Genomic DNA, 15221 nt, shown 5'->3' with positions numbered 1-15221 from the left:
GGGCAATTAGCCAAGCTTAGCATGAATACTTGGAGCAGGGAGAGACTGCATGCACAGCTCTCTCCAAAGATTCTGAAAATCCACCAGCACCTCTAAAGGCGAGTAATTAACATGTGCAACGCTGTGAAAGCAGAGTGCCCAGTTGTGGTCCAGACAGTTAAACAATGAGTTGAAACTCGTTAGAGAGCTCTGCAAGCTGAGGGGAGCTGCAGATTGAGGTAATTATTCTCAGTAGGTCACCACCAGCAACCCTCTGGACATGGTTTTCAGATGGTCATGTGATACATCGTTATGGAAATATATACTGAAGCTGTTCTCAGTATTTAAATAAGAACATGCAAAAATCATGGGAGGCTTGTCTATTTCTTTTGTGACTCATTGTTTTCCTTATGTGTGAGCGTCCAGAAAGAAGACTGGTTTTCTTTGTTCTTTTTGCCAAGTTACATGTAAAATCCTTTTAAGAGGAGGAACAGGAGGATATTGCTGTCCCTGAATTGTTTATTGGAGCGAGAACTGGCCAAGCAGGTGGTCATGAGTGACTAAGTTATCAAGGGAGTTTTCAAGGAATTTGGCTTCAACAGCAGTGGTGTGTTTCTGGGATGTTTATTAAATTAATGATGGAATTGATCACTTGTAAGATTGTTTTAGTAAAACTGCAGTTCATGGCATAAATTTGACCTTAGCTGCTGATGTCACATGTCATCTCACCCTATGACAGAGAGGATATGGAAACATGATTGGGAAATAAAAACAGGAACTAATTTCTTTGTTTATTCTAATAAAATGTCTGAGAATTGCATGAGACTGAAATGAAATGTCTTCACATTTTTCCAGCATAAAGAAGGAGAACGCAGGACTTGAGAAAAAACAGCATCATCATCTTTTTTCACTCAGTATTTGTAATAAATTTCAAGACTTTGGAGTTAGACACTCAGGATACAGTGTCAGGCAAAAGTATGGACACCCCTGGTCAAGTGTGTTGCTCTGAATATTGGCAGACAGAAGATCTGAAGGTTTAAAGTTAAAATTAGATTAAGAATAAATAAAGAAATAAACAACTACTTTTCAGTGTTTATGCACAATTCGAGTATTATTTTTATTTTAGTACAAAGTGAATAAGAATGAAGCAAGTTTAATGGAAAGGTTTGGACACCCCCCAAGATTTTTGAGCTTTAGAAAACTCAGACTCAATGACAGCTGGAGAAAATCTCAAGGACTCAGCTTGTTAGGGTTATGGATTATTCCGTCATCTTTGGGAAAGGTGATGCAAAGTTTTAAAAACAAACAGACTCCAGTAATCTTGCTTCAGCTACATAGTAGTGGTATAAAACAAACTAAAAGAGAAAAACATAGCAGGTAAAGTCAAAACCCCATATTTGACTGTGTCTTAAAGATTTAGTAGTTGTACTACTCATTCCTGTACAAAAACAACCTTTGCAGAGCGATCATCCTTATCATGATTGAAGTTTTTAGAACAGCTAAACATATCCAAATTATAAATATAATGTTTAGTTTTTTTGCCAAACTCAGGATTTTTTACCACAGGAGCCTAAATGTTTGCATGTAATGGTAGTAAAAATATCTTCGACAGCATCCTGTCTCAACATCTGCTAATATGTATGTCAAAGTCACCTAATTATGTCAGAAAACATATAAAACCAGATGGAAAGCTCCCAAGAGAGATGGGGCGCCCTCTTTAACTCTATTACCCTACGTACACACACCGCACACACACACACACACACACATCAGTCCAAAACATAAGCAGCTTGTAGATACCACAGAGTAGTTCTTACAGATCCAAAGCTGCCCTGAAGGCAAGAGCCCTGTGATGGATCACATATTGATTTGATTTGAAGCGAATGTGAAAGCTGCTGTCCATGCCCCCTGCCAGAGAGGTGAACCCTGATTGAGCAATGGCTGTCCAGAGGGTTCACTCAGGAAACTGTAAGTGGACGGGCTGGACCTTCTGTTAACAATCCCCTTTTGTACAAATGGGCTGGAAATGAATTGTTGATTCATAGAGTGGAACAAAAAGTGAATTCCTGCTACCAGCGATTTCACAGCACCATTTCTGAGCTGTTGCTTCTTGACACACATTAAAATTTATCTTTACTATTGTTTCTTTGGCAGTTGTTAAAAACAATATTTTCAGTGGGAGTGGCTCAGCCCTACCTGATATTTCCATGTTTAGCCGTAATGAAAGTGTGGCACCGGCTGGCTCGTGTGTGTTCTCCACCTACACATGGTAATAAATCATTTCTTCAGGGCGAAAACAACAGGCAGCTGTGTGCATACAGTCAAATCCGCTTCTTCTTTTATCAGTTTTGTACATTTTTAGGTTAAACATTACAAACAAAGAGACATGTGAACAGGCTGTTGGCAGCCATGGAAGAGGAAATCAGGTTGTTTCCCTTGAGCCTCGTCAGTGAACAAAGATATTCATTTACACACTTTGTTGAAGTTTGAGTTTGTTTATCAAATGCAATAATGTGCCTGAGAAAGTACATCCTCTATTAACTGAAATAATTTTCATCATATTGAAGATATTTGGTCATTTTAAAAACAAGATCTAATAGTAACTATTAAGCACAGTGGTGGCTCGTTTTGCAGACACAAGACTTGGACACATTGCAACCATTTAATGGACTCTTCTGTATCCCAAAGTATTCTACAGTTAAATGTGAGGCCATCTGCCTGACATTAAAGTTGAGATGACAGGACAATGATCCCAAACACAACAGTAGATCTGTAACAGAATGACTGAAGAAGAAAAGAATCAACAAGTGTTGCAACCCAGTTAACATCCAGATATCAACCGGAAGGAAAACCTGTGCAGGCACATTAAGAGAGCAGTGCATGAACAAATTAACTAGAGCAGAGAAGGCCAAAATTCCTCCACAGTAATGAAAGAGACTTACAATTATAACAATGCCATATGTAATAAATTATTTAGGTTATCATTGCTAAAGGTGGTACAAGCTACAAGCTGCTGAGTCATGTGGAGGTGTTTTTCTTTTCTACACTTTTTGCGTTTCGGTTCAGTTTTCAGTTCGGTTTAGACAGATGGTGACATGGAGTGACATGTCATGTGTTGTTACTTCCTTAATTTTAATGCCTGGTAAGGATCATATTGTTATTTATTATTATTATTAAGTGCAGATGCAGTAAAATACTTAAAATGAGGATATATTTCTTTATGCATGACTTCAAGGTTATACAAGAAATGTTTGTTCATACAGCACATTTCATACAGAAGGCAACTTAATGTGGTTTTTCTTGTTTTAAATCTGAAAAGAAATCAATAAAAAAATTATGTAATTATGACTAAAGTCGTACAGTAGCTGAGTAAATATATGCATCATTTGTTGTTGACCTCAGCTGCATCTGCTTCCAAGCAGTTATCAAAATTCAACATAACACCTCTGGAAAAACCCCTCTGTGATGCAGAGGAACCGATGTGCTTTGCACCTGCTATTTGTAGGACATACAATACAGAAAGAAAACAGAAACCAAAATGAAAAGTTTACCAGAAGAAAATCAGATGAGATTCTTCCCAGCACAGGCTGACTGACAGATGGCTGTTGATGCAAAGCGACACCACAGGAAAGAGGGGTTGGTGACAAAGGATGGAGACAGCAAAAACAAAGTCAACAAGATGAGCACGTGGAATGAGCCAGGTGAGGAGGTTACCATTCAAATGTGAGTAATAAACTGTTACACCAAGCGGATTCAGACAAAAAAAAAAAGCAGTGATTCACAGTGAGACATGCCACTAACTGAAACACACACACTACACTCACTGTCATCCAGATGTTATTGATGATAAGCCAGGAGCTCTGTTGACACTTCTGATAATGACACATTCTGCCACCTGCCTGGGGGCTGTCCTCTCTGGCCACCACAGCTCAAAGCAAATATCTAAGTGTCTCGCTGCTTGACAGATAATAATCAGTCTAAACATTATGAGTTCAGAGAAGCCATCTCCCACCTGAGGCCTGAAAACTCTCTGTCTGTCCTCAGAGAGGGAACACTTTATCACATCCTGCTCTTCCAGCTCACTGTGTTGACCTGCTGTGTATAATTCATTCAGATATTTCTTGAATGTCCGTGAGAGGAGAGTGTGTTTTGACTAAATGGGGCCTGCTGAGGCTGGGTGGGATCCAGCTTAATAATTTCAAGGAGCATAAAGAGAGCAGACATAAATTTCTAGCAGAAATTAGACTCAGAGCAAACAGCTCCTGTCATATCCTAATCAATAGGCCTTCCTGTGGGAATGAAGTGCTATTGGTAGGCTGACATAGTGACCAGTGCATGTCCAGCATCCTGTCATAAACAACTCCAAAGCATAGTCCTTCTAAATAATCAAAAGTCAAAGGACCGGATGCTGGTCTGGGCACAGAAAATCCAGATGAATTATTTACCCCATGTCTATGTTTACACAAAAACACAACAATCCCCACAGATTTGGGGCAGTGTTGTGTGTGTGTGTGTGTGTGTGTGTGTGTGTGTGTGTGTGTGGGGAGGGGGGGGGTAAGAAAGGCAGCACTCTGTATCAGCAGAGGGATCTACTGTGTTTGCAGCCTTTAGAAAAGTAAAGAATTCAATTGTGCAGTGAAAATAAACCCAAAGGCAGCCGAGTACAAAGAGGCGCTGGTCCCAAGCAAGCGCCTCCAGGATTCAAGCGAATGGTTGGTTTGAGCAGGAAACTATCACTAGGCTAAGCGAGTAAAGAGAGCTGGTTTGTTTGTCTATAAATGTTTTAATTCACAAGGGACACTCCTTAGAAGCATGAGTAGTAACAATTCATGACCCCTTTCAAACATTTTATGGAGTTCTTCTCCATGAAACAATACACATTTCAGACTCAGAGCCTGCTTTGTTAGCACATGTTTGACTGTATGGCAAGTGTAGGAGAAAATGATCAGAAAAACAATGAGTCTACCTGGTTGTTCTCCAGGTGAAATAAAAAGTTGGCACGTAATCTGAATTGCTTCACATTCAGAAGAAGGCTCCAGTCTGATCGGCAGACCATGACTAACATGTGACTCATAAACTAAGAGAAAGAGCAGAAAAAAAAATGTTTTATTACCAACTGCCTCTTCCTGTAGACTATAGGAAGAAGAAAATAAAACAACTATTTGTTTTCTGTTTGCTGCAGGCAGTCGCTGCAGACGGTGTCACCTTTCAGGCACGGAGACAGCACGGGGGCGGTGATGCATCCCTCTGGCCGAGGCTGATATATGTTCCTCCATCGATGCTTTGTTCTGGTCTAGTGCTGGACACTCGCTCCAGACCAGAACCTGATGTCAAAGATGCTCATGTGTGTCAATCCAGGGTGTCAGTTTTTTCATCACTGAGATTTAATAATAAATGAAGGTTGTTTTTGTGAGTTGAGTGGTGCTGTAAATCAGCAGTAAAAGCAAACTGCCAAAGGCAAATGGTTTTACACACGTAGCTCTGAAAGGTTAAAAGGGCATGCTTAACAGAGTAGTCAGACACTAAGAAGCAGCTCTTTGTTTAACCTAAGCAGCATAATAAGTTGAGTAATGGAATATCAACTGCCTCGCGTTTTCTAGAGAAACCTTCTCTGAGATATCACAGCATGACGACTGAAGAGCCAGCACTTAAAAAGAGAGGTTTCAGGTTAAATTTATGTTTTAAATATAATTTCATAATGAAGTAACATATGCAGATCAGTCCTGAAGAGTAGTTCAGAAGATAAAGTGCATTTTTGTTTAGGGCTTGTGTCTTCAATCATTGGAGAACAAGTAACATCCACAGACTGAGTTTGTAAGGCACAGACACAATAAACTGACCACTTTTATTAGGATGCTTCACTGCAGTGAAAACCGTCAGCTGGTTTCTGCAGCTTTTTCGTCTTGTTGGCAGTGGACCTGAGGATTTCCTTTTCAGGACACATTAGCATAAAGGCTTCAAAGTTCTCCAGAGCCAGTGAGCTGCTTCTGTTCATCACAAACTGCTGCACTGAGAAGCTTTGCTCACTTACTTACTCACTGACTAACCTCTTAAAACCTGAGATCCCCCAATTGGGAGATGTTGAGAACAAACCATGCTAAAATAGCCATTTTTAAGACACCACCTTAACTGCCGGTTCTAAAACATCTAATTTTATCTTGCTTGGCTTTATCAGCATTTTCCAACATAATATTTACATATTGTGAAGGGTTAAGGTCTTTTAACACTGTGTGTTCATGTTTTCTATAAATCTCCAGTGCCATACATAATATTTACATATATTACTCCTACTGATATCCTAACTGTCCTCTCAGCTATCAGATTCTTCATGATTCCATTTGAGGTCATCCTCATTCTCAGCAGTGACTGGTGTATTTGCAGTTCAAAGGCTACAAAAGAATTTCATTAAAACCTGATTTTACTGTATCCACAGCTCGTGCCTTAAATTATATGATAAATATAATAAATTATTTTATATTTTTCTTGGACATTTAACAGAAATTATCATTTCGAAAAATATCTGTTCCACCAGCTTCTGTTTGCTTTTTATTTATTGTTTTACCTGCTGATCGCGTCACCACATTGTCCATTTTTATCATTTTAAAATACTTTTAATAGCTATGTTGTTACGGTAAATTAAAAAGAACCAGTGATGCTAAACTGTGTGAACAACCAGTCAGAAAGGAGGTGAAGCCCAACAGGTGATGGCATCCATCTTATCGATCACAATCTTGAGGCTGCACAGTTAAAAAAGTAGAAGGTGAAACACGTAGATGTCAAGTAAATAATGTGGCATAATGACAGTTAAAGTAGCTCTTTTTGTTTAATTTTTGTAACTAAAACCCTGTCTGCAGCCTGAATGTTCCCAAAGCTCTCAAATGGCCACTCCCAAAATGTCATTAATACTTTATATTGATACTTCAGGTCAGATTGATCATGTATTTTCTCTACAAGGGGAAACAATGTGTGAGGACTTATTCATAAAAGCTGCTTCTCCTCTCATTAAGCCATCAGCTCCTTCTGAGTAACATATTAACAACCTCAAGAGAGGAATACAAACTTTTCTTTCTTTTTTTGATAATTAAGAAAGTTTTTCAAAAGCTAAAGTTGCACATAATACATGAAGCAATGCTTATTTGGTGCAATATGTGTCAAAGCTGATGAAAACGTGACTTATTTATAGTTGAGGTGGACTACTCAACAAACCGTCTGCATATACCTACAATTTCAATGTAACCACAGAGCAACGGCTGCAATAGTGCAAGAGGTTAAAAAGTAGTTATCTTTTTTAGAGATTGCTAGTATTTGTGAGAAAAGCTAAGTTATTTATTAAGATTCTGTTTGAAAACTTCAAAGATGTTGTCATAGTCATAGTTTTGGTAGGCAGCAGAAGGCAGACTGACCTGGCAGCAGGCTTATATTCCCCTTTCCCCTCAACTCTGGAAAGTTTATCTACTGTCATCTGGTCTATTGTTCCTGTTATCTGAGGTGATCAGGGTTGAGCTGGGCCTCTGTTCGCATTCGAATCTCCTCCACAGTGCGCACAGGCCAGATGGAGGACCTCCACCTGCAGAGAGCCTGAAAGAACACTCACTGTGATCTTGTGCTGTATACAAATGAAGCAGGAGGGTCTCACAATGTCTGGAGAAAATGGTAACTCATTGTGTTCTTTCAGAAAATGATTTAAGTCCCTACTACTGCGGGTCCCTGGTGTGCTGAAGTCATAACAGGTATATAGAAATTTGACAAGAACTAGTACTGAATTTAAACTCTGAACTGCCATGTTAATGAGAACATTCAAATCATATTAGATGGGCTCAACACAGATACTCCGTGAGACACAGGATACTGTTTTACTAGTATTTTAAAGCTGTTGCAAGATAAAACCACAATGGAGACGTTGGTGAAAAAGGAAAAGCAACCCTGGTTGCATTTATCATGGATAGAAAACACCCTTCCTTTGCAACAAGTAGCTGCGTTACCCAAGCAGCCGTGTGACTTGTTTTGGATCTGGGCCAAGTTTAGATCAATTTCTCCACTAACTGCTGGAGGGTCATGTCACCCATTTAATTTTTTACAGGTTCGTGCCCTTCTGTCTGTTTCTGCCGTGACTCCATGTCAGAACAGGCAGCGTCAGGATTTGTGTTAATGTAGCGTGAAAATGTTCAGGACTAAGGAGCTGTCTGGTGCCAGCTGACGCCCACCAACAACGAGAGACCACCTGTTTGAAGAGTACGCTCATTATTATCCCACAGGTGACAATCAGGGCAATGAAGTACATTTTAAACTTTCAGAATCAAACAGTTGTGGTTTCCAGTGAAAAAACATTAACATTTAAGTTTGGATTCTGGCATCATGTGTCTTGACTTCTGCTTGCTGATACAGACACAAACGTTTCTCAATTTAATAAAAAAAAGCATGATAATAGTTGGCTTTTAAAGTACAGGATATAGATGTCATTTCTGTCAAGCTTTTTGCACAGGCCTGCATATGAACAAGAATTCACCTTGGTATTGTGAACTTGACTGGGGTCAAGAGACCAGTTTTTGAAAGGGCCAACAGCACATGCCACACCACGGCAAAGTAGGAAGTTTAAGAGGGTGAAGTCCGAAGATAAGGAGCAAGCTTTGTCTTTAAAGTGGCTCTATTGTTCAAATTCAAGCTCTCTCTTCAAGAACAAATGTAGATAGCAAGCAGGCCGGATGCTTTTACAAATATTTTGTTTTTTCATGTGGATTTATAATCATTAATATTTCTTTGTGCCAACAAAACAATTTCCTCTGGCACTGACAGCTCCAACTCGTCACTTGGATAAAGAATAACACATGTTGTGATTTTATGTTCACTTCTGTGCACCGTCATGATTAAAGTCTATTAACTATTGTACATTAAGAGTATTAATTTTCTGCTGTCTTGTTTCCCTCGATGAGGCTTGATGTGTCTTGTCTTTGAGCGAGATAAAGCCAAAACAATGGTGCTGAGCACGCAAAGGATGGATCTCTCATCTTGGCATAGAGCCACCGATCACCCCACCCCCCTCAACCAAATGTCTCCCTCAAGCAGACAGACAGAAAAACAAAAGCAGCCTGACAGAGCCTTGACTGATAGACTGATAAAGAAGCTATGCATTCCAATATGAATCACGAGAAAAGTATGCACAAACATGCATTTGAAAACAGCAACTTTACAGAGGTTCTAAATCTCCTTCTGTGTGAATAATAATTTGAGGGTAACCACATCTGATGGAACAATAAGTACCGGATGTTACTGGTGCACCATATCAAGATCTCAAAAATGCTACTTTTCACTGTTTAAAGTGTATGTGCAAGCAGATGCAGCTCGGCTTTGCGTGTGTCGGGTTAGAAGATGCACACACTGCTTTTCAGTGCCCAGACGAGGGATTAAAGGTATTTATGTTACCCAAACACTTCTGTGCATATTTGGGCAACACCCAAAAGTAAGTCTCGTCAGCAACGACAGTGTTTTCTGTATTGTGATTTTAAAAGTGATATTTGATCCGAGCTATCATTATGAAGAATTACCCCGTGCCGACTTGCTGAGGAGTTGCCTGGGATGAGTTGGAACTGGAGGGCTGGTGTTGACTGAACAGCAGCGCTCATTCTTGTCTTTATCTTGCTGGCATTCTCCTGCCTCATTTCAATAGCCATTCTTCACTCAAGAGGCCCCTTCACTGCCGTTCACACTTCTCGTGATTTGTATTCAAGTAGCTTGCAAATCTTTTGTATTCTGAGCTGATAGCAATCTGAATCCTCATGCTGACATGGGAGGCTGCAGGTATCCTGATGGGACCAGAAAAGAATGTCTTATTTATTACAGAGAGATTTTTTTTTACCAGACAATAAGCTCCTTGTGGTCTTGGGGTTAAAAAAAATGAGAAGGAAAATTGCAAAAGAGGATTTGATTGCAGCATGCTAATTATGTGTAATGTTTAAGGCCACAAGGCAGGACATAAATGTGGGGAGAAAATTCAATGTTCTCTATGTCAAACAGTTTTTCAAAAGGAATGAATTACAAACATAGTCAACTAATATAATGCAAGTGAGAAAACTTTCATCACTTTGGTGTCTCCCATCAATAGGTGTGCACTAAATCTGAAGAATTTTGACTTCTGAAGTTCCACCGACATGAACCAACTTCCATTTGCACAGCATCACTGCAACAGCCTCACGAGTCAAACACGTGCATTTGAATTTAACAACCTTCGGGGAATTTGATCAAAATATGAAGTTTTTAAAACATGCAAATTCTTCAGAGGAATTCCTTTATAGAACAACCTCAAAAAGGCAGTCAATGAAATGTACTGTCTGTAAAGAAAGTGATTTGAGGAATGTAAAAAATGAGTTGCTGTGTGTAACTCAGATGAAATGCAGGGGTTCTGCTTGCCGACAGATAACACAGCAACTGTCTGCGTCTGAATGCTGTTGATAAGAGCATCATACCCATACAGTAGCCTCTCTCTGAGCAGCCGATTCCCTGAGTTTGCTCTCCTCAGGAATCCCGCTGCAGGGAGATCTGGGGACAACACAAGCGGGATTAATCCAACTGCCTTGATAAGGCTCAGCACATTCTCATCACTTTAATTTATATCCAGTACTGTGTGTTTCATATGCTTTCAAAGGCTCAGTTGTTGCTAATTATAATGTTATTAAGTCATGGATGTTTTGATATAATATTCAATTAATAATCAACAATCTTCTAATTGTTTTTACTGTTTTAATTTGCAATTCTGTTGTGTACACTGTTGCTGCATTTCATACCTGCACTGTGCTTTCACTGAGCAAAAAACTAAAATAAAATAAATAATAATAATAAAAACATGAGTGAAAATGCTTCTCTCACACCAGGGGATTTTAGCCACACAGTACCAGGTGGAAAAGAAAGTGTACAAACTTTGAAATGAAGAATTTAAAGCCATGTATGTCTAAAGAAAAATTACCCAATTTTTCCTCTAGAACATTTAGTTTGGGTGAATATATAAAAGTCAATAAGGCCCAGAACTTCTGTTAACAGAAGCGATGAAAAAAAGGAAGAATTTTATAACTCAGCCGTGTCAAGTCTTTCCCCAGATTTCCCCATTTTGATGAGCAGTTAACACTCAACAATGCACCACATCCCACTGCCGGTCTCTTGCAAGTCAGCTTCAAATGTTGAAATGCTTTTACAAATCAAAACACCTCAAAAAGTCATTTTTCCTGCTAAAACACTGTCATACCTTCACGCTCATTCATTCATACTTAGGAATAACCACTGAACAGATGTTTTCAGTGATGTTTACATGCCAACAATCATAACTGTCTCTTAAATCTAATTTTCAACCCAAAACAGATGCACATAAGCATCAACAATCCCCTCCTTCTGCACAGGAGGGAATTGTCTGTAGACTCGTTGTAGAATAACTCACTGAATCTATACTTGTCCTTATACATCAAACACATGAAGTAGTGTTTTGTGCCACATAGAGGAAACTGAGTTCAGACAACGCTGTCTCACAGGAGGGCGTGGGGTTTCATGTGGCCTGGTCCTGTCGTCACTGCCCTAACTGAAAGAGAGAGCTGCGGTTACCACGTGAGAGAATGGATGTTCAACGCACTGAAGCCCATCCTACGTTATTAGGTGTGTGTGACTGTGTGTGTGTTTCTACCCTCTCAAAATCCACTGAGAGGGGCATTTAGTAGCTCTTAGGAACAAAGACATAACAGCAGTTGAAAAGTGGCAGAATGTGGGTAAAAGTGAGGACAGATTCGAACCTCTGATGATGAAAACTGTCATCAGACACAGTTATAAAGTGACATGTAGAAAGAATTGTAAAGCTTAATGTCAAGTCTTTACTTCATGCTGATTAATAGAGGGAAGTGCAAAAGATTAACGCAGCTAAAATGTTTCATGACAAACCTCTTTAATCCTAAAATTGCCCTAATTTGCAAACTTTGCTAGAGGCATGCAGTTTTAATTAACTTATGGTATCTCTATAATACTCACATATAACAGTTTGGCTTTGTTGTGTTGTTGGACTTTAGCCTGCCCTTGTCATTATTAGAATTGGTGGCTATTATTTAATGATAAAATCAACATAAATAAAAGCACATTTGATGAACTGCATGCGGGGTAAAAACTTCTGCTTGAAATAACTTGCAATAAGTCGACTTTTAAAAATGCTACACGGAGCTTCGTTTAATTCCTGCGTCAACAACGCAATGACGTAACAGATGCCGTTTTTTTTTTCTTTCTTTTTTTTTTAGAAACAAGTTTCACAACGTGCTACAACTGACAGACACAGAGTGTTTGGTTTTTTATATACGGTGCTGTTTTTGGAGACAAACGCGCGTGCTGCTGCTCCTCCTCCGGGGGAGGGATCAGGGCACGGGTCGTAGACTACTTATAGAGGTGTAGGTTCATACACAGCCCACACTGATCTCTCTGCAACACATACAAACGCGCAAACTGCTCCCAAACTTGCATGGTCAACGAGTGGTGAACATGGAGGTGAGTCTTGTTATTTTTCTAACCTGCTTCAAGCTGCTTACTTTAAATGCATAGCATCATTCTCCACGTGTTTGTCTACTCTGTGAGGGTTTTGTTGTTGTTGTTGTTTTTTTGTTTTTTTGAATTTACAGAACAACCTTTTTTTTTTTTAATTATGTAAACAATAAATTACAGTACATCTCAGCTGTTTTATTAATTGCAAATCTTATTTTTTCTTTCCCTCCTTACAGTTTGACTTGACATTCGAAAGCATATTTTTCGACAACAATACTGACAACAGCTCAGAGGAGTCCGGAGACTTTCCAGACCTAACTTACCAAGAACCATGTGGCAGAGCACTGAGCACCGATTTCAGCAAAATCTTCCTCCCTACAGTTTACGGAATAATATTTCTCCTGGGGATAGTTGGAAATGGATTGGTCATTGTCGTCATGGGGTACCAGAAGAAGGTCAAAACGATGACGGACAAGTACCGGCTCCATCTCTCTGTGGCTGACCTCTTGTTTGTTCTCACTCTACCCTTCTGGGCTGTGGATGCAGTAAAAACCTGGTACTTTGGAAGCTTCCTTTGTGTGACAGTGCACATGATCCACACAGTCAACTTGTACAGCAGTGTATTGATCCTGGCTTTCATCAGCTTGGACAGATACCTGGCTGTTGTTCGGGCCACTAACAGCCAAGGCATAAGAAAACTGCTTGCAAACAGAGTGATCTATGTGGGTGTGTGGCTGCCTGCTGCCATTCTGACGGTACCTGACCTGGTGTTTGCACGGGTGCAAGAAGTTCAGTCCTCAAATTTCCTCTTCTCCGATGATAGCCAGGAGACAGCAGAAATCAAGACAATCTGCCAGCGCATCTACCCAGCAGAGAATAATGACATATGGATGGCTTTTTTCCGGTTCCAGCATATCCTTGTGGGCTTCATTCTGCCCGGCCTGATCATCCTCATCTGCTACTGCATCATCATTGCCAAACTATCACAAGGTACCAAGGGCCAGGCACTGAAGAAGAAAGCTCTGAAGACCACAATCATCCTCATCCTGTGTTTCTTCAGTTGCTGGCTGCCCTACTGCGTTGGCATCTTTTTGGACACCCTCATGATGCTGAATGTGGTCTCATCTCCTTGTGAGCTGCAACAAGCAGTGGAGAGGTGGATTTGTATCACTGAGGCACTGGCCTATTTTCACTGTTGCTTAAACCCCATCCTCTACGCATTCCTGGGAGTGAAGTTTAAGACAGCAGCCAGGAATACACTGACAAGCAGCAGCAGATCAAGCCTTGCTCTCATGGCCAAAAAGCGAGGGCCCATTTCTTCTGTGTCAACCGAGTCGGAGTCTTCAAGTGTTTTGTCAAGTTAACTTCAGAGTCAGCTTCAGAGACTGTGACTTTACACTCAGGTCCCAAGAAAACAAGCTAAGCTTTCATTTCAAAGAACTTACTACATTTTGTACACATGTAAATAAACATTTTTTATATGTTTTTATTTGTATGTCTTTAAAGCTGTATTTGTGGTTTTTGTGAAGATTTTTGTAAGATTTTTCTTCTTCAAAGAATGTTGCGTCCTCAGGCAGTGCATCACTTCCATTCCTTAAACTTTTCAATCAAGACCCTTACAGTCTGTGATGTCACACCAAAGCTCAGCCATGTTCTGTCCTTAATTGTTTTCTGGACTGGTAGCTGCTTTTCTAAGCCCTGTACATAGTTTGTAGCATGTGTGTGTTCGCACTTAAGTTGTGTGATTAACTGAAAGCTGTTATTTATTGTGTCAATCCCACTGGACCTTTGTAAAATAAGGAAACCGCAAGCTGCTTTGTTTTGTTTTTTTTTTATGTAAAATAAAAGTTTTGGAGAGCTTCTTATATATACAGTGTGGTGTGTTCTTTTTTTCTACTTTTTTAAACCAGTTCCTCCTCCCCTGAGGGCGTGGGTGTGTTTGTGTGTGTGAGCGTCTTGGGTGATGATAGAGGGGTGGGGGTGGGGAGTCTCCTCAACAAATGTCACCACCTGAACTGACTGAAAAGCAGGGGGACTGGGCAGACAGACCCTGTGATTGCAAGAACATCTGTGCACTTTACATCTTAAGCAGCCATGACACAAAAGGTAAAGTCTTCACTTATAATTAGTGTCCATATGGCTCCTTAACAAAGAAATTAGCATGTTGAGTTCTCCCTTGAATTTTTTTCTTTCTTTCCAGTTTGCAAGATATACTGCCTTCATTATCTTTGACTTGTAAACAAGTAATTTCCTCATTCACCTAACAGAATGGGTCAGTGGGTCAACTTAGCCATTAACTAAATCACAAAACCAAAACCCAGAACCCTGGTTAAATAGCCTGAAGATGTAAATGGGCAGACATTGTCTTTCATGAGGATTTATGCAATAAATCAGTTGTAGTGAATCCCTTAGAACAAGATAGTGACAAGATGAGACATAAAAATGACACATTTTGAACAAGTACCCACATTAATCATTCTGTGGGTAGATTTGGACTGGTGACAGAATGATGTCCAAGTTAGGGACCAAAGGAAGCAGACAACAATAGATGTCAAAGAGAATGAAGCTTTCAAATGGTCTCTGTACAATGCAGCATAGGCATTCATTCCAAACTCCAATGGAGATGCATTTACATGTCTTTAAAAGTAAAAAAAAAAAAAAAAGAAAAGAAAAAGAAAAAGGTGTTAAGTGCTCCCATTAAAGTTATTGGCTATTTGGGGGGCATTGGTTGCTCACAGTAAAGC

The 15221-nt window shown here is 39.8% G+C and overlaps 1 protein-coding gene across 1 annotated transcript; it reads left to right on the top strand.

The window, feature by feature from the left end:
• Positions 1–12335: 12335 nt before the first annotated feature.
• On the top strand, positions 12336–14342 carry cxcr4b (chemokine (C-X-C motif), receptor 4b). The gene is made up of 2 exons (XM_042002602.1): positions 12336–12483; positions 12714–14342. The coding sequence occupies exons 1-2, from the start codon at positions 12478–12480 to the stop codon at positions 13839–13841; spliced, it is 1134 nt and encodes a 377-aa protein (XP_041858536.1). The 5' UTR covers positions 12336–12477; the 3' UTR covers positions 13842–14342.
• Positions 14343–15221: the final 879 nt, after the last annotated feature.

Source organism: Melanotaenia boesemani, chromosome 12 (assembly GCF_017639745.1).
Source record: "Melanotaenia boesemani isolate fMelBoe1 chromosome 12, fMelBoe1.pri, whole genome shotgun sequence".
In the NCBI taxonomy this organism is placed as follows: Eukaryota; Metazoa; Chordata; class Actinopteri; order Atheriniformes; family Melanotaeniidae; genus Melanotaenia; species Melanotaenia boesemani.
Note: the sequence above shows the minus strand (reverse complement) of the source record. Positions and strands in the feature narration are given on the sequence as shown.